The sequence below is a fragment of the Ruditapes philippinarum genome, unplaced genomic scaffold (assembly GCF_026571515.1).
Source record: "Ruditapes philippinarum isolate M1 unplaced genomic scaffold, ASM2657151v2 ctg3620_1_1_1_1, whole genome shotgun sequence".
Taxonomy (NCBI): domain Eukaryota; kingdom Metazoa; phylum Mollusca; class Bivalvia; order Venerida; family Veneridae; genus Ruditapes; species Ruditapes philippinarum.
The window spans coordinates 36,496-63,405 of record NW_026863589.1 but is presented as its reverse complement, the minus strand read 5'-3'; the positions used below and the strand labels follow the sequence as shown (position 1 = coordinate 63,405).

Below are 26,910 nucleotides of genomic sequence, written 5' to 3'. Positions count from 1 at the left end.
ATAGCGTACTTCTCTCTTCTCTATATCTTTGGAACACAATATGTCTCACATTTATAGCATACTTCTCTCTTCTCTATATCTTTGGAACACATTATGTCTCACATTTATAGCGTACTTCTCTCTACTCTGTATCTTTGGAACACAGCATGTCGCACATTTGTAGCGTACTTCTCTCTACTCTGTATCTTTGGAACACAGCATGTCGCACATTTGTAGCGTACTTCTCTCTACTCTGTATCTTTGGAACACAATATGTCGCACATTTATAGCGTACTTCTCTCAACTCTGTGTCAAATTAATGTCTTATCAATATCTATTTCATGTCTTTCTTGCCATAATAAGAGATTTAAAACCACAATCCACGAAATACAGTCTATACTAAGCAGTCACTTTTACTCTTGTAATGTGCATTTTAAGATTACACTCGGGAGAAAATGACTTCTCAAAGATTAATGATTTCCTGATAGTTTTCCTCCCACAAGTGTGTATGTATTGCAATATGGTTCCTAAGATCATGATTCAGGATATCTCACATATTTCTCAACAAAAAGCTCTCTTCTTTCAGGCATGTCTCACCATATGTGCTTTGGGACTATTTTTCTTAGCATATTTTATATTATATATAATTAGTCACTCCTGTATGTTTTGTCATGTGTTTTTTCAGATAATCATTTCTGACAAACGATTTCTCACAAATTTCACATTGATGATTCACCACTACAGTGTGGGTTAATATATGAGTGTTTAATGTATTTTTATGAGAAAATAGTTTGTTGCATATTTCACATGATATATAATTTATCATTTTTTCTGGGTGAATGGACATGTGTTTTTTAAGGTCACCTATTCTAACATATAATTTGCCACAGATTTCACATTGATAACTTTTCTCTCCTGTGTGTATTGCAGTATGCTTTTCAAGATCACTATTTGAAGAAAATGAAACATCACACACTTTACATATATATTCCTTTACTTTCATGTGTAACTTTATATGTTTGTTAAGATTAGATTTCAGAGAGAACAATTTAGCACAGAGCTTGCATTGATAGTTTTTCTCTCCAGTATGTATAAGCATGTGTGATTTAAGAGTATCTTTTCGGTAGAATGATTTGTCACAAACTTCACATTTAAAGCTTTTCTCACCAGTGTGTACCATCATATGTATTTTAAGAGAACATTTTCTGTAAAATGCTCTATTACAAAATTCACATTGATAACTCTTCTCTCCAGTGTGTATAATAACATGTTTCTTAAAATTACTTTCTAAAAAAAATGATCTTTCACATAGTTCACATTGGTAACTCTTCACTCCTGTGTGAATGGTCATATGTTTTTTAAGATTACCCGTACAAGAAAAGGAATTGCCACAGTGTTTGCAGTGATATCTTTTCTCTCCAGTATGTATTATCAAATGTGAAACAAGACTACTTTGTTTGTAAAATGATTTGTCACAAAGTTCGCAGTGATAACTCTTCCCTGCAGTGTGTGTAATCAAATGCATTTTCAGATAACTGTTTTGAGTAAATGATCTGTCACAGATATTGCAGCTATATTGGTTTTCACTGGTGTGATTTTCCATATTCATGTCCTTTGAAAAAACAGAGTTTGCACACAACTACCACATAAAAAGTTTGTACCTTATATGTGTGTCCATGTTTCTTTAAATAAATGCTTTTGATTCTGATGAGAAGGAATAAATGGACTTACTTTCATCTTGATTGTTTAGCAAACATAAAGAAGTATCTATATATCTGTGTTTAGTTATCCCAATCAAACTGAAAAAAAAAGTTGGAATTATGGTAGGGAAACTAAAAGATCACTATTTACAAATACATTTGTATGTATAACAAGAACCAAAAGCCGTTTTAAGTGGGTGGTTTCAGTGTTATTTCCTGTACAAAGTTCAAAACAAAGTGCAATAATATGTCCTGTGCAAAGTTCAAAATGTAAAAATGAACAAAGTGCTATTACTCAAAAATAAGGCAAGGCAGAATTGTGTTTCTTTTGCACTGTATGTCTTGTCAATGAGATCTATCTACCTTCAAAGTATCATGTTGATACATTTGTATCTCTTATAGTTTTAGAGTTATGTCCAGGACATGTTTGAAGTGTAAAAATGAACAATGGCAATTTCTCCAAAATAAGGCAAGACAGATTTATGGTCCATTTACAATGCATGCACTTCTTCAAAATGAAATTTATCAACCTATTAAGTTTTGTGTTAATATGTCTTAAAGTTTTAGAATTATGTCCAGGGAAATGTTCAATGTGTAAAAATAAATAAGGGGCAATTACTCAAAAATAATGCATCAAAAATAATGCATGGCAGAGTTATGGATGTTTTTCACTGTAAATCTACCCAATAAAATCTATCTATCTGCAAAGTTTCATTTTGATATAATTTTAGAGTTATGTCCCGGACAAAGCTCAAAGTGTAAAAATGAAAAAAAAAAGGGCAATTACTCCAAAAGTAGGCAAGGTAGAGTTACATTTTTATTCACTTCACATCTACCCAATGTGATCTATCTCCCTATAAAGTCTCTTGTTGGTACCTATTGTTGTTTCAGAGTTGTCACAGACAATAGAAAAGTGGACGGATGAACAGACAGACAGACAAAAGGGCGACTTAGTGCTCACCCTTCAGGGATCATAACAACAAATTTTCACAATTCCTTTCCTAATGAAATATGTTTTAAAAATGTTGTTGATACAAGTTGGTAAATAAACTGTATAAATTTAGATTAATGATACTCCAAATATGCTGACCCTTGAATATTTGGGTTTGATGATAGATCTTTAAATAGATTTTACCCTTGAGTTTCAGAGTCTACCGAACCCCATGGTCATTGTAAAACATCTAACCCATCATTTCGTTATTCACTACATGTATATCAATTAAAATAGTTTGTCCTAATATTTTGGAAAGGCTTTGTTAAAAATATCTATGTTGAGTGTGTACCTATGAGACTTTGTAGAATTAATTAATGCAGAATAAATGACCACTAAAGCAGGTCTTGATAAAAGAATGCTACAGAAAAAATATGGTGATCATCCATCAGTTATTTCTGTAGGAGATGATGTTCAAAGTTTTTTTTTTCTATTTTTAGCTTTAGCGGCCTCTTAAAGGGGCCAATCAAATTAAAATGAGCAAATTTGATTAAAAAACTACCTAAGAATGCTATGTACAGACAAATTTTGGTGATCATCTACCATATAAATTAGTAGTAGAAGATGTTTTAAGGTGTTTCTATTTTTAGCTCTGTTGCCCTCTAAAAGGGGCCAATTGAAATGGCATGAACAAATTTAAGTGTGACTGTCACAAGGATGCTACAGACTAAATTTGACGTAAATCTGACCATCAGTTTCAGAAAAGAAGATGATTGTTGACGCATGACGCCAGATGACGGACGCCAGAGTATCCCCCTTTGATACTAATAGCTCACCCTGAACCTTCGGTTCTGGTGAGATAAATATGTATTACATGATAACTTTTTATACATGATTTGATCTTATTCAGTCTCTAGATTGGCAAAACAAGACATTGATATTTTTTGAAACAATGGAAATAATTGCTTAAGAACTGGGACAGACTTATAAAAAATATGTGCAACTGATAGCTGGTCTCTAATATTTGCAGGTCTAGAGAGATTGTGAAGAAAAAATGTTTACATATGGATATGCACCATTTAAAATTAAAGATGGCAGGCTGAAAAGCCAATTGCCATTGAGAGAGGAATTAAGAGGGGAAAATGTGTTTTCAGTACTTCATTAAAGATTAAATATTGAAATCTTGGGAATATATTGTTTGAAGTACAGATACATTTATCTATCAGGTAAAGTAGGTCACTTCTTCCTTACAGCTATTTATACAATGTAGCTCCCAACTACTTCTTAATTGGCAAAGACCATGTATAAAAATGCAGTTCGTAATTGGACATGGGAAAAGACATCTCCCTGAACTGAATTACATGTACTTCAATTATCTCCTTGACATGTCTAAACTCTAATTAGTTGTACTTTAGCTTGTATTAAACAAAAATTTTACAATCACTAACAAGGCAATTGAACTAAATGCCTTTGTGGCTAACATTATCAAAGCGAGCCCATGATCCGCTTGCCGGGGTAAAGACTACAAGTGTATATTTAAAAGTAACTCAATAATTGCTGGGGTATTCTGTTAACCAAACTATCGCAACCTTTCGGCTTATGAAAAAGATTGAGGTGTTCTGACTGAAAATGGAAGCGATGCATGAAATATTACGATACCTTAAAAACAAAAAATTGTAAAATAAAAGTGAACAATTTTTTTTATTATCTGACTTTCCTGTTAATAGCAAGCTCAAAGAGCTGCCCAAAAGGCCCTGCTCGCAAAGCAAGCTTTACAGTAACGCGAGTACCTGCTAGATAGTGATGGTTTTGAAAACTTTCATCTGAGGCACTGAATTGACACATCGCCACTTTTCAGATTACAAGATAACAATATAAGCCCAATTATTCTGATTGAAAACAAAGCATAGACTGGTGTCCTGTGCACTTATATTGGTACCATAATAGGACAGGGAGCCAGAATAAATGGAAGCAGTGTATAAAATACCGAACGACAATAGTAAAACAAAATGTTAAATAAAAATGAATTATTTTTTAAAAATATTTCACCGTGGAAGTAAAACAAGTTCGCTACGAGTCTTTGCCTTTTCCATATTACAGTAGACTTTACCAAATCCGGGTCAGCTCGGCCCTAAAATGTACTCGGCCCCCAAGTCAGCTCGGCCCTATTCCAACTCGGCACGGGTCAACTCTGCCCACTTTTAAATTATTAATATTTAGGTTTGTTATTATTGTAATTATTTATAAAACACGGATTGACAGTTTCAGAACTAGCAGCAAACAGGCTTTTCTTATAAGTAGAATTGCGAGTTAATATAACCGATTGCGTATCTCACTGTATTTCTGACTTGTGGTAGGTTTAACCGTAAATTTAAATACCTTCAGTGTCAAACAATGTGTTGAAATATATACTGAGAGGAAGCTAAGATCACCAGCTTTTAATTGGTGTAACAAATTTTAAAATCAGACATTTCATCGCCCCAAACTAGAAATATCTTAGTATTATATAATTATACATTGTTCTTCTGTCGGAATAAAGTATATTTAGAAAAAAAAGATATTTATTTGCCTTATGTTTATAAACTCTCTCTGTCGAACTACGTAAATAACCGAGTTATTTTGAGTGAAAAAGCAAGACTTGTTTCCCTTAGTCGCCCCCCCCCCCCCCCCCCCGCTTGCAAAAGAATGCAAATTTAGCCGTGTTTAAATCACTAGTTTGGGGCAATTCAATGTCTGATTTAAAAATTTGTTACACCAATTAAAAGCTGGTGATCTTAGCTTCCTCTCAGTAAATATTTCAACAGACGGTATTTAAACCTACCACGAGACAGAATTACAGTGAGATACGCATTGCGGTTATCTTTACTCGCAATTCTACTGATAAGAAAAGCCTGTCTGCTGCTAGTTCTGAAACTGTCAATCCATGTTTTATAAATAAAAACAATAATAACAATAAAAAGTGATAACACAAACCTAAATGTTAATAATTTAAGGAGGGCCGAGTTGACCCGTGCCGAGTTGGAATAGGGCCGAGCTGACTAAGGGGCAGAGTACATTTTAGGGCCGAGCTGACCTGGATTCCCTTTAAAACGGAAAAATGAAAGGATTTTTTACCAACTTCCCCGTTCATAGGCTTTGCCTAATTTCATATTAGATTTTTTATTTACTATTTTAATGTGTGTAAGGAGATTAGTAAGCCATCTTAAATTGCACTTCGGTGATTTTCAATTTTGATATTCCACCCGCAGGTCCGGAATTTACCGGAATACGGCATATAGCTAGTTGCTTCAACACACACAAAAAGCGGAAAATAACGGCTACAAAGATGCATTTTCATGTTATCGCAATACAAGAAAATAAGAATCAATATCTAAGCAACCATAAAATTGGTCAAAACTTACGCTATATCTGACAAAAAATGTAAAATTGAACCCAATCGCTTTGTTGTTATCTTTGGCGGAGTTCGTAATTTCTATACCAGCGTAAATTTTAGTAAAGGTATTGCTAAAAACTATCACCGTTCTGGTCCGTAAAATAATGTGAATGGTCTCGGCCTAGTCCAATTTCATACTCTATGTTGCAAGTTGCATTTAATTTTTATGAAATCTATTAATAGTAATAAATTGCTGATAAAACATACAGGTAACTTGCAAATGGTTGGCATATAATACGGTGGCTGATAAAATGAAAAATATAGTAACGTTATATTTATTATAACAAACTTATTGTTTCATGAAACAGCTTTAAAATTGATATTTTATATCTGTAGAAAGGTCAGTAAACTCATATTTGACACCATAAAATATACTTTTTCAAAACTTTTTCCTTTTTTCTTGGTAAAGAGTTAAACTTGGGGCTAGAAAACTAATGAAATAGCAATTGAAAAAATAGTTGAGTTTCATTTTTTAAAATAAAAAAAAAACTTGTCATTCACCATAATTGAAAACTAGATGAAATATATATACGCCCTTAAAACTTAAACATTCTATTGCTGCTCAGGACATATTAATTTGTGTCAGTATGTCACAAACATTTTATTTGTAAAGACAGACAGTGGTCCGATATATAGATATGAAGTTAATGTACAACAACAAACTTAATCTTAAATGTAAAACATCACTATAAGTGTTAAATACACAGCAATTTTTAGAGTAATTATAAATCTAATCATTGCATCGCAAATGCATCAGTATTTAATTAATCACTATGTTTTTTTTTATAACTCAGTCTTACAGGAACTAATTCTGACTTAAAAAGCATTAACTTACTTCGTAATTCTATCACAATATGGACTACGTTGGAACACAGGCTAATCACAACTACCATACAAAACAACGCACAAATCAGTACAAACTATTTTACAAAAAATAAATGAATATTTATAAATGAAATAAAATGATAAGCAATGAATGAAAAAAGAAAAACAAATAAATAAGGGGTTCCGTGTCCTGACGAATAGCACTTTGTCCCGATGGCTTAACTCAAAACAAATACACTGATGCTCGAGATGTGACCCATCCAAAGCAGAAGATCGATTATGTACTCTTTACAGAGTCTAGATCTGAGACTGTGGGTGTGGGTTCTCTACGTCACAATCTCCAGAATGTGGCCAATTCAAAGCAGAAAGATCGATTCTGTACTGTCCACAGAGTTACAACCCTTGTATATAGACTACTAGGTCAAGACCCCCCCCCCCCCCCCAAAAAAAAAAAAACACAAAAAAACAAAAAAAAAACAGGTGACTATAGTCTATATATAAGGATTGTCACCTGTTTTTTTTTCTGGGCCTAGTTTTGGTCACAAATAGCCCCAATATAGAGTCCAGGCACCGTTACAAGCTCCTTTGTTTTTTCACTATTGTAAGAAAAAACTGGACATACTTATGATGTCATATCAGTTAATGTGATGTTATACAATTGGCCTCAACAATTCTGCTAAAATAATGAAAATACATGTAGCTGAAGCTGGCAGTTTAGTGGCTGACTGTGTGTAAGTTAAAATTTGTGTTCTTTAAATTTGTGTGTAGTTCATATTTTTAACATCATAGAATAAAAGAAATTTTAATTTTGTAATTTTGACTGTTATAATTATCAAAATTTTATTAACATTTGTCATTATAAAGCCTATATTGCCATAATAGGAGCTTAAAATTCCATCAATAATTGTCCTGAAGTCAAATTCCCCAAAAAAATCCATACCTATATATAAAATATAATATATATATTTTTTATATATAGGGAAGGGTTTTTTTTGGAATCTGACTTTAGGGCAATTATTGATAGAATTTCAAGCTCCTGTGATTTCAAATTATGTATAAGTTTTGTTTACTTAAAAAAACTAATGTGACAGAAACGTACTTTATGGGTAACTTTATTGCCTCCCCTTTCTATAAGTTCGCCATTTGCATTGGAAAAGATATAATAATGTATTTGTAAATATATCATTGTATAAAGAGTAGGTATTTTAATTATTTTTACGTTAAAATCTGTAAAACGTTATGGTATCCTTCAAGGTTTTTTTCAATTTTTGAAATTGTTTATCTATTTTTCACAGTTGTTCATAAGAGAAATAATTTTAAGTAACAGACGCTTATAAGATTTTGTTAGAATCAGTATCAAGAAACGTTTTATTTTTATTAGCCAATCATTGTTTTCATTCACTGCGGAGAAGGTTCACTCACTAGTGTAAATACAGCAAGCGCAGCGCAAAAGAGTCAGTCTTCTCACTTCCCATCGGAGCGTGCACGTCGCTGAGAAGGCACAGGGCATCGGCAGATGATGGAAGATTCGTGTTATAATCGTTTAAGGCGGCAGTTTCGTTAAGTTAGCTGCCGGTGTCCTTACTAATGCCGAGGGGAGTGGCCCTGTAAAGTAGGCTAAGACGACGAGGATGGTTTACTAGAGTGCGTGAGCCCCTAGTACAGATAGACGGCTTGTAAGGCAGGCCTATACATGTAGCTGGCACAAACAGCCCTTTTCAGGGCTGAAACACCTTTCCTTTTGTCACAGGTTACTGTACATTTAGGTTCTCGATCATTGACCGCCGTACAGTGACCTACTTTTGGCTCAAAATTCATATCTTTGGCTAATACTCCGTGGAAACTGCATGGAGGTAAATTATCACCATTTTGTACTTCAAAATTAACTCTTTAAGGGCATGACTGGTGACATGTCCGGGGTCCGTACTCGACAGCGAAAGCTGCATCTTGTGCTCGAAAGGGCGGGTGGACCCTCATTAATTAAGCTTTAACTACATACATACATACAAAAGAGTCAGTTTGGTTTCGTCCGTGGGGCAGATCAGAGCAGTATTATATTTACTAGTACCGATGCATCTCAGATATCCGGTGCTAAAAATATCTTGCTGCTTCTGTGAAACCTCATGGACAAACGATCGATAGAAGAAAGTTTGAGAAATGGGTATTTTAAGTTGGTTTGAATATGTATGTGTTTAGAAGGGAACGACGTAGTAAATACATACTAGTGTACAGAAATCGCAGATATCTGGCACTAAGGACGTTTTACTATATCTGTCAAATCTCTGAGTAATTGTTTAGTTTCAGTATTTTAGGGAAATAGATTGAAATATGTTTGGTTATGTCATTGTAAGAGTCGGATCGTAATGACAGTAGCATTTTCATGTACACAGAATCTCAGATATCTGGTACTGAAATGTTCTTTTGTTTCAGTAAGACCTCTCGGACAAACGGTTGATTAGAAATATTTTGGTTGAAGTTTAAAGTTTTTATATATAGTAACTAGTACACAGAAATCTCGGATATCTGGTACTAAGGATGCTATATATTTATAAGGCAAATTATTATTGAGGAATTATTTGTTATCAATGTGTGAATTATTGTATCTTTAGAAAGGAATGTAGGATAAGAGATTGTTGAAATGTAAAAGTAGGGCAATGAAGGATATGTATAGCTCTTGACAGTTATAATTTGTCTGAGAATTGTTTTTGAGAAAAATAATTGTTTATTTTGGAATATACAGTTTTGAATGATTTAAGAAGTAGTTTAGGATGGTTATTTTGCAATGAATGGTGTTTTTTAATTATTTTCCAATTATTAGGATAAGTATCCCGAGAAAAATGACATGTATATGCATTTAAGAATATATATAAAGATTATTAAAAATATTGTGATTTTATTTTGTAACTATAGATTTAATAATCGACAGCTCGGTACACGCTACACTAAAAGAAACTATATTTTTGTAATTACGTGTAATTTGGAAAAAAATGCTGTTTTCTGTAAAATAAATAAATATATATAAATACTTTCCATATTTTTCTATTTTTAGTTTGTGATATACAGCATTACCTTTTCCTACAAAAAATGGTATTACAATAATCTTGTCATCAGGGCCACCAAAAATACATTGGAAGTTTCAGACAGTTGAAGTAAGTGCCACTGTCACAAGCTTATCTACACCGCGATTAGAATAAACTGTGGAAACCAAGAATATTATACTTCAAAATGGTGATAAACTTTATGTACAAAATATCAGTTCTAAATCATTTTGGTCTGCTGATGATATACACGCCACTGTTAATTCGGTTAAAATAATAAGGGTAAATACTTTAAAGGGAATCCACAGAGCATCCATTCTTATAATATGGAAGATGCCAAAACAGAATCATTTGGTAACTTTAAGTTGTCACATGCAGTTTTTACAATGGGAAATAGCAAACCATACTATATATAATACATGTGCCATTAGTCAGGAAGAAGGTCATCTGTATTTTTATGACCCCTACAGCCGCTCTCCAAGAGGAATGCCCGAATCTGATGGGCTAGAAACATAAAGTCCTGTTACAAGTGTTAAAGATTTAGCTGCATTTATTAAACAGTACGTTGGCTCATAATCTGTGTACAGGCATGGAGCTAAATATATTATATTGTTTATATATATGTGGTACTGGTTACGATGATATGTCATTTGAAATGGTTGAACTAGCTAATTTTTCAAGCGCTTCTATCAGTGATTCAAGTTCTGAGTTTTCAGGATTAAACTTACAAAGTGAAGGAGAAATAACTTGTCATCTTTATCTGGCAGTAGACAATATACAAAAATTTATTGAAATGGATTGTTCAGATGTGTCCGATACTATATAGTCTTGTATCTTGAGAAGATGATGATTATAGTATAGCTAGATGATGATGATGATGACTTAATTTTAAGTATTCAGTTTTCTTTTGTAGAACATACAACTTTCAAAACATTATGGTGTAACAAAATTATTCTTGTATGTCAAAGCAGGCACAAACTATTGATTTGTTTGATTTAGTTTGATTTGTGTCTGTTTATTTGTTTTCACGTGAAAGAATATTTTTTGTATGTGAATGATAATAAGTTGATTCCATGCTTACTCTTTGCTCTGGGAGAAAGTTTTTTATGCAACACAAACATTGGTATTTTATGGGCCTGTGAAAAGATATATTATATTCAATGTTATAAATACTTTTCTGTAAATTCGATGTGAGAAATTGCCTAAGCACATTTCTTGGCAAAGCTCTTTATACTAATGTGTCGTCACTCCACGGATGCCCCCACATGCAGCCAAAATTTCAGATATTATAGTATTTAGGTCCAAACTTGTTTGCACAAACTATTGTTTTTCATTTTAAGTTCAAAGTCCTTAAAACTATTTAATATTAACACAACTCATTTTTATACAAAGTTCAAGGCACTGAAACTATTTAGTGTTAACCTTTTGTTAATTGCATATTTCATATTTGTAACCAAAATAATGACTACATACATTTCCACAAAAATATGAGTGCTGAAACTGAAAATTCAAAATTTTCCAACATTCAAGTCCAAAATCATTGAACCACGCCAAATACAAACTTGAACTCCTTATTCCTAAGATGTATCTATATGTCAAATTTGAGTTGAATGTGTATCACCATTGGGGAGATGATGAACGGAAACTAAAAATTTCTGATCTTTTTCAAAGTTCAAGAGGGATACTCTGACAGATTTCATCAAACCATGACCAAATTCGAACTTGACAAGTGTATTCTTATAGCTCCCATGACCAAATTTAGCCTGTATTTTTCTATGATATATACATATGTCAAAATTTGAGTTGAATGTGTGCAACCGTTACCAAGATAATGAACGTAAACTAATGATGAAAAAATAACGAAAGGACCGAAGGAAGAAACAGTGTAACAATTTATGCCCCAGCCATTTTATGACTCGGCTTTACAAACATTTAAAGATTTAATGTACATTTGTAAATATATCTATATACTTTTGAAAAGCATTGTTTGAAAAGCAATGGCATAATTATGTACATTGTGTAATATCCGTTTGAAACTATTTAAACAAAGTTTTTTTACAAGTGTTTTGCTTTACCGTCCCAAATAAAATCCATTTCTATTAAAAAAAAATTGTAGAAATTTATTGCTAACCCATACACCTTGGGCCTTTATATATACAATGTACAAGCAAATATTACAACATATTCTTTTATTCAATTTATTTATCTGACAAACTGACACCAGTTTAAACATTTTGTAATATCAAAAATGTATCTAACATAACTCTTGAACATTTTGTAACAATAAGGATAACTGATGATGATACCGATGCGTCTTTGATCTCCCACATTTTTAGCATACTTAAAGTCTCTCTATATACTCTGTGTCAAATACATTATGTGCCACTGATATTTAATCTCTTGCAATCAAGAGATTTGAAATCACTATTCACGGAATACAGTTTGGAATTACCTCAATTTCTCTCTTGTGTGTACTGTAATGTGCATTTTAAGATTACACTCGGGAGAAAATGACTCTCAAAGATTTCATGAAAGTAACCTCCTCACAAGTATGTTCTAAGCATTGTCATATGGCTAGGACATTGCTAAGATTTTTTGAGAGACAATTCAGGATCTCTCACAATTTTCTCAACAAAAAGCTCTCTTCTCTCGAGCATGGCTCACCATATGTGCTTTGGGACTACTTTTCTTAACATATTTCATATTATACATAATTAGTCTCTCCAGTGTGTGTTGTCATATGTTTTTTTAGATAATCTTTTTCTGGCAAATGATTTCTCACAAATTTCACATTTGATGATTTGCCACTTCAGTGTGGGTTAATATATGAGCATTTAAACTATTTTTATGAGAAAATAGTCTGCTGCATATTCACATGACATATAATTAATAATTTTTTCTGGTGAATCGACATGTGTTTTTTAAGGTCACCTATTCTAGCATATAATTTGCCACAGATTTCACATTGATAACTTTTCTCTCCTGTGTGTATAGCAGTATGCTTTTCAAGATCACTATTTGAAGAAAATGAAACATCACACACTTTGCATATATATTCCTTTACTTTCATGTGTAACTTTATATGTTTGTTAAGATTAGATTTCAGAGAGAACAATTTATCACAGAGCTTGCATTGATAGTTTTTCTCTCCAGTATGTATAAGCATGTGTGATTCAAGAATATGTTTTCGGTAGAATGATTTGTCACAAACTTCACATTGATAACTTTTCTCACCAGTGTGTATCATCATATGTTTTGTAAGAGAATCTTTTCTATAAAATGCTCTATTACAAAATTCACATTGATAACTCTTCTCTCCTGTATGTACAATCACATGTTTCTTTAAATTACTTTTATGAAAAAATGATCTTTCACATAGTTCACATTGGTAACTCTTCACTCCTGTATGAATGGTCATATGTTTTTTAAGATTACCCGTACAAGAAAAGGAATTGCCACAGTGTTTGCAGTGATATCTTTTCTCTCCAGTATGTATTATCAAATGTGAAGCAAGACTACTTTGTTTGTAAAATGATTTGTCACAAAGTTCACATTGATAACTCTTCCCTGCGGTGTGTGCAATCAAATGCATTTTCAGATAACTGTTTTGAGTAAATGATCTGTCACAGATATTGCAGCTATATTGGTTTTCACTGGTGTGACTTTCCATATTCAAGTCCTTTGAAAAAACAGAGTTTGCACACAACTACCTTATATGTGTGTCCATGTTTCTTTACATAAATGCTTTTGATTCTTATGAGAAGGAATAAATGGACTTACTAAGTTACTTTCATCTTGATTGTTTAGCAAACATAAAGTAGTCTCTATATATCTGTGTTTAGTTATCCCAATCAAACTGAAAAAAAAAGTTGGAATTATGGTAGGGAAACTTACAGATCACGTTTTACAAATACATTTGTATGTATAACAAGAACCAAGAGCCGTTTGAAGTGGGTGGTTTCAGTGTTATGTCCTGTACAAAGTTCAAAATGTAAAAATGAACAAAGTGCAATAATATGTCCTGTACAAAGTTCAAAATGTAAAAATGAACAAAGTGCTATTACTCAAAAAATAAGGCAAGGCAGAATTATGTTTCTTTTGCACTGTATGTCTACCCAATGAGATCTATCTACCTACAAAGTTTCATGTTGATATCTCTTATAGTTTTAGAGTTATGTCCAGGACAAAGTTTGAAGTGTAAAAATGAACAAATGGCAATTACTCCAAAATAAGGCAAGACAGATTTAAGGTCCATTTACAATGCATGCACTTCTTCAAAATGAAATTTATCAACCTATAAAGTTTCATGTTAATATCTCTTAAAGTTTTAGAATTATGTCCAGGAAAATGTTCAAAGTGTAAAAATAAATAAGGGGTAATTACTCAAAAATTAGGCATGGCAGAGTTATGGATGTCTTTCACTGCAAATCTACCCAATAAGATCTATCTATCTGCAAAGTTTCATTTTGATATCTCTTATAATTTTAGAGTTATGTCCCGCACAATGTTCAAAATGTAAAAATGTACAAAGGGCAATTACTCCAAAAGTAGGCAAGGTAGAGTTGTCTTGGACAAGAAAAGTGGACGGACGAACAGACAGACAGACAAAAGGGCGACTTAGTGCTCACCCTTCAGGGATCATAACAACAAAATTTCACAATTCCTTTCCTTATGAAATATGTTCTAAAAATGTTTTTTTATATAAGTTGGTAAATAAACTGTATAAATTTAGATTAATGATACTCCAAATATGCTGACCCTTGAATATTTGGGTTTGATGATAGATCTGAAAAAAAGATTTTACCCTTAAGTTTCAAGGTCTACAGAACCCCCTGGTCATTGTAAAACAGGAGGGCAATGATGTCCCTGAGTCTCTCACCAGCAACAACTGCTTTTCAGTGTTACTTTATTTTTCAAATGAACTTGCTGAAAGGCAAGTTCAGCTCTTTTGGCAAGTTCAACTCAAATTTAACTTGCCCCTGTAGTAATATACTTTCACAACACTGATTGTTTTTTCTTCATAATCAACAATAGGGCTACTAAGATGGCCCTAGATCACCCATCTAACCCATCATTTCGTTATTCACTATATCAACTGAAATATTTTGCCCTAATACTTTAGGAAGGGTTTTTTAAAAATATCCATGTTGCGTGTGTACCTATGAGACTATGTAGAATTAATTAATGCAGAATAAATGACCACTAGAGCAGGTCTTGATAAAAGACTCCCCAAGAATGCTACAGAAAAAATATGGTGATCATCCATCAGTTATTTCAGTAAGAGATGATGTTCAAAGTTTTTTTTTCTATTTTTAGCTTTAGCGGCCTCTAAAAGGGGCCAAATAAAATTAAAATGAGCAAATTTGATAAAAGACTACCTAAGAATGCTATGTACAGACAAATTTTGGTGATCATCCATCATTTAAATTAGTAGTAGAAGATGATTAAAGCTAAATAGAAGATGTTTAAAGGTTTTTCTATTTTTAGCTCTGTTGCCCTCTAAAAGAGGCCAATTGAAATGGCATGAACAAATTTAAGTGTGACTGTCACAAGGATGCTACAGACCAAATTTGAGGTAACTCTACGCATCAGTTTCAAAAAAGAAGAAGATTGTTGACGCATGTGGCCAGCCGCTGGAGTATTCCCCTTTGATACTAATAGCTCACCCTGAACCTTCGGTTATGGTGAGCTAGATATGCATTCCATGATAACCTTATATACATATAAAATGAGTATGGCCAATTTGATCTTATTCAGTCTCTAGATTGGCAAATAAAGACAATATATAGACATTGATATTTTCTGAAACAATGGAAATAATTGCTTATGAACTGGGACAGACTTATAAAAAATAGGTGCAACTGATAAATGAAAAGAAATGCTTTAGAACAGGGATAAACTAATAAAACATATGTGCGACTGATAGCTGCTGGTCTCTAATATTTGCAGGTCTAGAGAGATTGTGAAGAAAAAATGTTTACATATGGATAAGCACCATTTAAAATTAAAGATGGCAGGCTGAAAAGCCAATTGCCGTTGAGAGGGGAATTAAGAGGGGAAAATTTGTTTTCAGTACTTCATTAAAGATTAAATAGTGAAATCTTGGGAATATATTGTTTGAAGTACAGATACATATATCTATCAGGTAAAGTAGGTCACTTTTTCCTTAAAGCTAGTTTTAGCTCCCAACTACTTCTTAATTGGCAATGACCATGTATAAAAATGCAGTTCGTAATTGGACATGGGAAAAGACATGTACTTCAATTATCTCTTTGACATGTCTAAACTCTACTGTAATTAGTTGTACTATAGCTTGTATTAAACGACAATTTTACAATCACTAACAAGGCAATTGAACTGAATGCCTTTGTGCCTAACATTATCAAAGCGAGCCCATGATCCGCTTGCCGGGGTATAGACTACATATGTATATTTAAAAGTAACTCAATAATTGCTGGGGTATTCTGTTAACCAAACAATCGCAACCTTTCGGCTTAAGAAAAAAGTTGAGGTGTTCCGACTAAAAAATGGAAGCGGTACATGAAATATTACAATACCTTAAAAACGAACAATTGTAAAATAAAAGTGAACAAAATTTTTTTATTATCTGACTTTCCTGTTAATAGCAAGCTCAAAGAGCTGCCAAAAAGGCCCTGCTCACAAAGCTAGCTTTACAGTAACGCGAGTACCTGCTACATAGTGATGGTTTTGAAAACTTTCATCTGAGGCACTGAATTGACACATTGCAACTTTTCAAATTACAAGATAATGATATAAGCCCAAGTATTCTGATTGAAAACAAAGCATAGACTGGTGTCCTATGCACTTATATGGGTACCATAATAGGACAGGGAGCCAGAATAAATGGAAGCAGTGTATAAAATACCGAACGACAATTGTAAAACAGAAAATGTTAAATAAAAATGAATTATTTTTTAAAAATATTTCACCATGGAAGTAAAACAAATTCGCTACAAGTCTTTGCCTTTCCATATTACAGTAGACTTTACCGAATTCGGGTCAGCTCTGCCCTAAATGTACTGGCCCCCTGAGTCAGCTCGACCCTATTCCAACTTGGCACGGGGCAACTCGGCCCACTTTTTAATTATTAATATTTAGGTTTGTTATTATTGTAATTATTTATAAAACACGGATTGACAGTTTCAGAACTAGCAGCAAACGGGCTTTTCTTATATTATATAAAGTAGAATTGCGAGTTAATATAACTGATTGCGTATCTCACTGTATTTCTGACTCATGGTAGGTTTAACCGTAAATTTAAATACCTTCAGTGTCAAACAATGTGTTGAAATATATACTGAGAGGAAGCTAAGATCACCAGCTTTTAATTGGTGTAACAAATTTTAAAATCAGACATTTAATCGCCCCAAACTAGAAATATCTTATTATTATATAATTATACATTGTTCTTCTGTCGGAATAAAGTATATTTAGAAAAAAAAGATATTAATTTGCCTTACATTTATAAACTCTCTCTGTCGAACTACGTAAATAACCGAGGTATTTTGAGTGAAAAAGCAAGACTTGTTTCCCTTAGTCGCCCCCCCCCCCCCGCTTGCTAAAGAATGCAAATTCAGGGGTTTTTTTTAGGAAAAGGGGAAGACGCTGGACGCTGGTAGGGAGGGGAAAAAGTATACGAAAAAAGTCAATTTGGGGAAAATTTATTATGACCTTATTTATACTATATACTTAACTACATAGTAGAGTGTTACAACTATATCTTTTTCCCCTTAAAAACTTTATCATCATGCAAAATATTCTTTGCAGTATAACATATATTCTTAATATATGTATGGTGGTGAATGGTTTTTATACTTCTATTTTTGTATGAAATTTAATACAGTATAGGTATAATAGTGTATCTGTGACACACTTTAGCTCCATACAAGTCATTTTCATAATAAGAAATACAAAATATATTACTTTACTAAAAATAACCAAGAAAATGACAATATTTTGATAGCAACTGATTTCCAGAAATAGTACCGTTCAGTACGGGATGTAGCCAAGAAAAAAAATGGCTGCCTCCATGTAGAGACATTACTTGCAGTTTTCTGCAATGATTTTGGTTATTTTGGACTACAATTGGTGGTTTATCCTGGATAAAAGGGAGAAAATTAATATTTTAAACCATGTAAATATTAAATCTGATCCAGTTTAAAGGAAAAATAGAATTTTTTGGGGGGAAAAAACTTGGCTATTTACCGAGGGGAAGACGCCGACTATCGGTGTCAATTTGTTAGTAAAAAAAACCCCTGAAATTTAGCCGTGTTTAAATCGCTAGTTTGGGGCAATTCAATGTCTGATTTAAAAATTTGTTGCACCATTTAAAAGCTGGTGATCTTAGCTTCCTCTCAGTAAATATTTCAACAGACAGTATTTAAACCTACCACGAGACAGAATTACAGTGAGATACGCATCGCGGTTATCTTAACTCGCAATTCTACTGATAAGAAAAGCCTGTCTGCTGCTAGTTCTAAAACTGTCAATCCATGTTTTATAAATAATTACAATAATATCAATAAAAAGTGATAACACAAACCTAAATGTTAATAGCGAGCTCGACGAGCTGGCCCAAAGGGCCTGCTCGCAGAGCGAGCTTTACGGTAACGCTAGTACCTGCTAAGTAATGGTTTTGAAAACTTTCCTCCGAAGTACCAAATTGGACACATCGCAACTTTTCAAATTTAAAGATAAAGATAAAAACTGAGGAATTCTGACTGAAAACGGATATGTAGACTGGTCACCCGCGCACATCTATGGGAACCATAATTGGACAGGGAACCAGAATTACGGAAGCTGTGTATAAAATATCGAATGACAGTTTTAAAACGGAAAATGTCAAATGAAAATTAAAGGCGCCATTTTGTTTGAAAAATCTGATAAATAAAAACATTTTTTTTGGTCGAATTTTGTTGTGAAAACTATCTGAAAAGAAAGAAAATGGTCTACCTAAGAAAATTAATCCGAACACCGATATCTTTTATTCAGTCGTTAACGCTGTACAGACATTTAAAGTATTGTTTACGTGACGTCACAATGTAGCGCCAAACAGCACGTGCAAAACAACCAAATCAAGTACGCTATTTTAATGTCGCAAACGTTTAAAGTTTTACATTTATTTCACTTTAAGTAATCTTTATTTCGCTTGAAAAATTATAGAGTGAACTGAAATAAAATAAAAAAACAAAGTTTTATCAACGTTTTCAAAACTCTTTATTCATTTAAAGACAGGGGCGGAGCCATATTTATCACACACCCGTGCCGATTTTGCGACTCCGTAAATATGGTATTGCACGGCCGTGCATATATTTTGACGTGACATCATAAGCGTTATACAAACATAGTGTAAAGACGCGTTATCCTATAGGTGCGTCAATGAAAAATGACTCTTATTTCAATTTAAACGGTCTTTATTTTGGGTATGTGATAAATAGAATATTAAATTCGTGTTAGTTCATTACTGAATTTATTGCACTCGTTGAATAAAATAATATTATGCTCGCCAGAGGCTCGCATAATATAATTTTATTCAACTCGATTATTTCATACTTTTTCACGTAAAAATTACATTGAGCTCGGTTTGAGGCTTTGCCTTTTTCATATTAATTAAAGGTGGGCCGAGTTGACCGGTGCCGAGTTGGAATAGGGCCGAGCTGACTCAGGAGCAGAGTACGTTTTAGGGCCGAGCTGACCGGAATTCCCTTTAAAACGGAAAAATGAAATGATTTTTTACCGACTTCCCCGTTCATAGGCTTTGTCTTATTTCATATTAGATTTTTCATTTACTATTTTAATGTGTGTAAGGAGATTAGTAAGCCATCTTAAATTGCACTTCGGTGATTTTCAATTTTTATATTCCACCCGCAGGTCCGGAATGTACCGGAATACGGCATATAGCTAGTTGCTTCAACACACTCAAAAAGCGGAAAATAACGGCTACAAAGATGCATTTTCATGTTATCGCAATACAAGAAAATAAGAATCAATATCTAAGCAACCATAAAATTGGTCAAAACTTACGCTATATCAGACAAAAATGTTAAATTGAACCCAATCGCTTTGTTGTTATCTTTGGCGGAGTTCGTAATTTCTATACCAGCGTAAATTTTAGTAAAGGTATTGCTAAAAACTATCACCGTTCTGGTCCGTAAAATAATGTGAATGGTCTCGGCCTAGTCAAATTTCGTACTCTATGTTGCAAGTTGCATTTTATTTTTATGAAATCTATTAATAGTAATAAATTGCTGATAAAACATACATGTACTTGCAAATGGTTTGCAAATAATACGGTGGCTGATAAAATGAAAAATATAGTAGAATCTAATCTTATATTTATAATAACAAACTTATTTTTTCATGAAACAGCTTGATATTTTATATCTTTAGAAAGGTCTGTAAACTCATATTTTACACCATAAAAGATAATTTTTCAAAACTTTTTCCTTTTTTCTTGGTAAAAAGTTAAACTTGGTGCTAGAAAACTAATGAAATAGCAATTGAAAAAATAGTTGAGTTTTCTTTTTTAAAATAAAAAAAAACAAATTGACATCCGATCAAATAATCGAAAACTAGATGAAATATATCCGCCCTTAAAACTTTAACATTCTATTGCTGCTCAGGACATATTAATTTGTGTCAGTATATCACAAACATTTTATTTGTAAAGACAGACAGTGGTCCGATATATAGATATGAAGTTAATGTAAATACAACAACAAACTTAATCTTAAATGTAAAACATCACTATAAATGTTAAATACACAGCAATTTTTAGAGTAATTATAAATCTAATCATTGCATCGCAAATGCATCAGTATTTAATAAATCACTATGTCTTTTTTATTACTCAGTCTTACAGGAACTGATTCTGACTTAAAAAGCATTAACTTACTTCGTAATTCTATCACAATATGGACTACGTTGGAACACAGGCTAATCACAACTGCCATACAAAACAACGCACAAATCAGTACAAACTATTTAAATATATATTTACAAAAAATAAATGAATATTTATAAATGAAATTAAACGATAAGCAATGAATGAAAAAAGAAAAACAAAACAATAAGGGTTCCGTGTCTTGTCGAATAGCACTTTGTCACTTTGTCCTGGTGGCTTAACTCAAAACAAATACACCAATGCTCGAGATGTGACCCATCAAAAGCAGAAGATTGATTCTGTACTGTCTACAGAGTGTAGATCCAAGACTGTGGATGTGGGTTCTCTACGTCACAATTTCCAGATGTGGCCAATTCAAAGCAGAAAGATCGATTCTGTACTTTCCACAGAGTTACAATCCTTGTATATAGACTACTAGGTCCAGACCAAAAAAACAGGTGACTATAATCTATATATAAGGATTGTCCCCTGTTTTTTTTCTGGGCCTAGTTTTGGTCACAAATAACCCCAATATAGAGTCCAGGCACCGTTACAAGCTCCTTTGTTTTTTCACTATTGTAAGAAAAAACTGGACATACTTATGATGTTATATCAGTTAATGTGATGTTATACAATTGGCCTCAACAATTCTGCTAAAATATTGAAAACACATGTAGCTGTAGCTGGCAGTTTTGTGGCTGACTGTGTGTAAGTTAAAATTTGGGTTCTTTAAATTTGTGTGTGATTCATATTTTTAACATCATAGAATAAAAGAAATTTTAATTTTGTAATTTTGACTGTTATAATTATCAAAATTATATTAAAGGGACTCCACTGAGGTTTAAAAGCCTTAAAACATAACATTTGAATTTCTGACATAAATGAGCTTGGGCACTTTTAATAGAAATATATGCAAAGATAGTTAAGAAATATAATATGAAATAAATTGAAAATTATATTTTAATGATTTTCTTAGACCGATTTGAGTGAAAAGAGTTTAAACGCTTTTCATTTTGGGTCATTTTTTTACAATTTGAATAATTATTCTGGAAAAACGAAGTGCGCAAATGATCTGAAAATTTGCACAAAGATAAGTGGTCTAAACCTACATCAAATGGTACATTTATCTGGAAAAAATATTTTCAGTCCCATCATGTCAAAATACCTCAGTGGAGTCCCTTTAACATTTGTCATTATAAAGCCTATATTGCCATAATAGGAGCTTGAAATTCTATCAATAATTGCCCTGAAGTTAAATTCTCAAAAAAAATCGATACCTATATATAAAATATAATAATATATATATTTTTTTCATATATAGGTATGAGATTTTTTTTGGAATTTGACTTTAGGGCAATTATTGATATAATTTTAAGCTCCTGTGATTGCCATCAATTTCAAATTATGTTTAAGTTTTGTTTACTTAAAAAAACTAACGTGGCGGAAATGTACTTTATGGGTAACTTTATTGCCCCCCCCCCCTTTCTATAAGTTCGCCATTTGTATTGGAAAAAGATATAATAATGTATTTGTAAATATATCATGGTATAAAGAGTAGGTATTTTAATTATTTTTATGTTAAAATCTGTATAACTTTATGGTATCCTTCAAGGTGTTTATATTTGAAATTGTTTATCTATTTTTCACAGTTGTTCATAAGAGAAATAACTTAGTAACAGACGCTTATAAGATTTTGTTAGAATCAGTATCAAGAAATGTTTTATTTTTATTAGCCAATCAAAATCATTGTTTTCATTCACTGCGGAGATGGTTCACTCACTAGTATAAATACAGCAAGCGCAGCGCAATAGAGGCAGGGGCCTCCGTGGCCGAGTGGTTAAAGTCGTTGACTTGAGATCACAGGTCCCTCACCACTGTAGGTGGTCGAAATCTTTCATGTGAGGAAGCCATCCAGCTGGCTTACGGAAGGTCGGTGGTTCTACCCAGGTGCCCGCTCGTGCCTGAAATAATGCCCGGAGGGGCACCTGGGGTCTTCCTCCACCAATAAAGCTGGAAAAAAATTGGACGAAAAATCTCGGCGGGACGCTCTACGATGACCCGACTTGAGTGTACGGTCGCCCATATGGGCTTTCCGGCGGCGACCTTAAATAAACGCATCAAAAAAAAAAAAAAAAAAAAAAAAGAGTCAGTTTGGTTTCGTCCGTGGGGTAGATCAGAGCAGTATTATATTTACTAGTACCGATGCATCTCAGATATCCGGTGCTAAAAATATCTTGCTGCTTCTGTAAAACCTCATGGACAAACGATCGATAGAAGAAAGTTTGTGAAATGGGTATTTTAAGTTGGTTTGAATATGTATGTGTATAGAACGGAACGACGTAGTAAATACATACTAGTGTACAGAAATCGCAGATATCTGGCACTAAGGACGTTTTACTATATCTGTCAAATCTCTGAGTAATTGTTTAGTTTCAGTATTTTAGGGAAATAGATTGAAATATGTTTGGTTATGTCCTTGTAAGATACGGATCGTAATGATAGTGGCATTTTCATGTACACAGAATCTCAGATATCTGGTACTGAAATGTTCTTTTGTTTCAGTAAGACCTCTCGGACAAACGGTTGATTAGAAATATTTTGGTTGAAGTTTAAAGTTTTTATATATAGTTACTAGTACACAGAAATCTCGGATATCTGGTACTAAGGATGCTATATATTTATAAGGCAAATTATTATTGAGGAATTATTTGTTATCAATGTGTGAATTATTGTATCTTTAGAAAGGAATGTAGGATAAGAGATTGTTGAAATGTAAAAGTAGGGGAATGAAGGATATGTATAGCTCTTGACAGGTATAATTTGTTTGAGAATTGTTTTTGAGAAAAATAATTGTTTATTTTGGAATATACAGTTTTGAATGATTTAAGAAGTAGATTAAGATTGTTATTTTGCAATGAATGATGTTTTTTAATTATTTTCAAATTATTAGGATAAGTATCCCGAGAAAAATGACATGTATATGCATTTAAGAATTGAAGATTATTAAAAATATTGTGATTTTATTATTCATTGGAAGTTTCAGACAGTTGAAGTATGTGCCACTGTCGCAAGCTTAATTATCTACACCGCCATCAGAATAGACTGACACTGTGGAAACCAAGAATATTATACTTCAAAATGGTGATAAACTTTATGTACAAAATATCAGTTCTAAATCATTTTGGTCTGCTGATGATATACACGCCACTGTTAATTCGGTTAAAATAATAAGGGTAAATACTTTAAAGGGAATCCACAGAGCATCCATTCTTATAATATGGAAGATGCCAAAACAGAATCATTTGGTAACTTTAAGTTGTCACATGCAGTTTTTACAATGGGAAATAGCAAACCATACTATATATAATACATGTGCCATTAGTCAGGAAGAAGGTCATCTGTATTTTTATGACCCCTACAGCCGCTCTCCAAGAGGAATGCCTGAATCGGATGGGCTAGCAACATTGTCCAGTTAAAAGTGTTAAAGATTTAGCTGCATTTATTAAACAGTACGTTGGCTCATAATCTGTGTACAGGCATGGAGCTAAATATATCATATTGTTTATATATCTTTGGTACTGGTTACGATGATATGCCATTTGAAATGGTTGAAATAGCTAATTTTTCAAGCACTTCTATCAGTGATTCAAGTTCTGAGTTTTCTGGATCAATCTTACAAAGTGAAGATGAAATTGCTTGTCATCTTTATCTGGCAGAAGATCTAGAAAATATTCAAAAATTTATGGAAATGGATTGTTCAGATGTGTCCGATACTAGTCTTGTATCTTGAGAAGGTGATAATTATAGTATAGATGATGATGATGACTTTATTTTAAGTATTCAGTTTTCTTTTGTAGAACATACAACTTTCAAAACATTATGGTGTAACACAATTATTCTTGTAAGTCAAAGCAGGCACAAACTAGTGATTTGTTTGATTTAGTTTGATTTGTGTCTGTTTATTTACACAAACATTGGTATTTTATCGGCCTGTGAAAAGATATATTATTTTAAATTTATTGCTAACCCATCACACCTTGGGCCTTTAATTATATATACAAGTAACATACAGAAAATATTACAACATTTACTTTTATTCAATTTATTTATCTAAAAGACTGACACCCGTTTAAACATTTTGTAATATCAAAAATGTATCTAACATAAGTTACATAACTCTTGAACATTTTGTAACAATAAGGATAACTGATGATGATACTGATGCGAACACAATATGATCTCCCACATTTTTAGCATACTTAATATTTAATCTCTTGCAATCAAGAGATTTGAAATCACTATTCACGGAATACAGTTTGAAATTACCTCAATTTCTCTCTTGTGTGTACTGTAATGTGCATTTTAAGATTACACTCTGGAGAAAATGACTCTCAAAGATTTCACAAGTATGTTCTTAGCATTGTCATATGGCTAGGACATTGCAAAATGATTTTTGAGAGACAATTCAGGATCTCTCACAATTTTCTCAACAAAAAGCTCTCTTCTCTCGAGAATGTCTCACCACATGTGCTTTGGGATTACTTTTCTTAACATATCTCATATTATACATAATTAGTCTCTCCAGTGTGTGTTGTCATATGTTTTTTTAGATAATCTTTTCTGGCAAATGATTTCTCACAAATTTCACATTGATGATTTGCCACTTCAGTGTGGGTTAATATATGAGCATTTAAACTATTTTTATGAGAAAATAGTCTGCTGCATATTTCACATGACATATAATTAATAATTTTTTCTGGGTGAATCGACATGTGTTTTTTAAGGTCACCTATTCTAGCATATAATTTGCCACAGATTTCACATTGATAACTTTTCTCTCCTGTGTGTATAGCAGTATGCTTTTCAAGATCACTATTTGAAGAAAATGAAACATCACACACTTTGCATATATATTCCTTTACTTTCATGTGTAACTTTATATGTCTGTTAAGATTAGATTTCAGAGAGAACAATTTATTACATAACTTGCAGTGATAGCTTTTCTCTCCAGTATGTATAAGCATGTGTGATTCAAGAATATGTTTTCGGTAGAATGATTTGTCACAAACTTCACATTGATAACTTTTCTCACCAGTGTGTATCATCATATGTTTTGTAAGAGAATCTTTTCTATAAAATGCTCTATTACAAAATTCACATTGATAACTCTTCTCTCCTGTATGTACAATCACATGTTTCTTTAAATTACTTTTATGAAAAAATGATCTTTCACATTGGTAACTCTTCACTCCTGTGTGAATTGTCATATGTTTTTTAAGCTTATTCATAAAAGGAAAGGAGCTGCCACAGTGTTTGCAATGATATCTCTTCTCTCCAGTATGTATTTTCATATGTGTATCAAGATTACTTTGCTGGTAAAATGATTTGTCACAAAGTTCACATCCATAAGTCTTCACTCCAGTGTGTGCAATCAAATGTATTTTCAGATAACTGTTTCGAGTAAATGACCTGTCACAGATAATGCAGCTATGTTGTTTTTCACCTGTCTGTTTTTCCATTATGTTATGTTATGAGATGTCTTTACCCGTAATGAAAAATAATTAAAAAAATGAACACAAATACCACATAGAGTTTGTACCTTATATGTGTGTTCATGGTTTTTTTTAATAATTCTGCTCTTGAACAGACTTGATTTCATCTTAATTGTTCAGCAAACATTACATGTTAAGCAGGTACGTATATTAACGTACCTGATGTAAGTAGTCTCTATGTATCTGTAATATCATCTTGATTGTTCAGCACTAGTTATCCAAATTAACTGAAAAAAAAGAAAGTTTTTGAATTATTTAAATTATTTTTCCTTCATTATCTATTTGAATGTGTGTGAGGAGATGAGTAAGCCATCTTAAATTGCACTTCAGTGGGTGAAAATGCCATAAGTTAATCATCTAGTCACAGGTCCGGAATTTACCGGAATACGGCATATAGCATGGTCCCCAACTACAAAGATGCATTCCTTTAAGTAAGAATCAATATCTTAACAATCATTCACTCAAAAAATTTGTCAAAACTTACATATTACGGTGTATCTTAGAAAGTTGGTAAAACTTGTTATCTTTGACGGAGAGTTCGAAAGTTCT

At 32.7% G+C, this 26,910-nt stretch overlaps 2 protein-coding genes across 2 annotated transcripts; both read right to left on the bottom strand.

The window, feature by feature from the left end:
• Positions 1-226: 226 nt before the first annotated feature.
• Positions 227-6,102, bottom strand: LOC132722605 (zinc finger protein 85-like). Its single transcript, XM_060707128.1, has 2 exons — positions 6,012-6,102; positions 227-1,778 (listed from the first exon to the last, which is right to left on the bottom strand). The coding sequence occupies exon 2, from the start codon at positions 1,586-1,588 to the stop codon at positions 617-619; it is 972 nt and encodes a 323-aa protein (XP_060563111.1). The 5' UTR covers positions 1,589-1,778; positions 6,012-6,102; the 3' UTR covers positions 227-616.
• Positions 6,103-12,751: 6,649 nt separating this feature from the next.
• Positions 12,752-13,756, bottom strand: LOC132722606 (gastrula zinc finger protein XlCGF8.2DB-like). The gene has a single exon (XM_060707130.1). The coding sequence runs from the start codon at positions 13,574-13,576 to the stop codon at positions 12,752-12,754; it is 825 nt and encodes a 274-aa protein (XP_060563113.1). The 5' UTR covers positions 13,577-13,756.
• Between the last annotated feature and the right edge of the window lie 13,154 nt (positions 13,757-26,910).

Excerpts from the sequence above, each read along its gene's own strand:
- LOC132722606 (XM_060707130.1), bottom strand. The coding sequence starts at position 13,576 with ATGGAAAGTCACACCAGTGAAAACCAATATAGCTGCAATATCTGTGAC.
- LOC132722605 (XM_060707128.1), bottom strand. The coding sequence starts at position 1,588 with ATGAATATGGAAAATCACACCAGTGAAAACCAATATAGCTGCAATATC.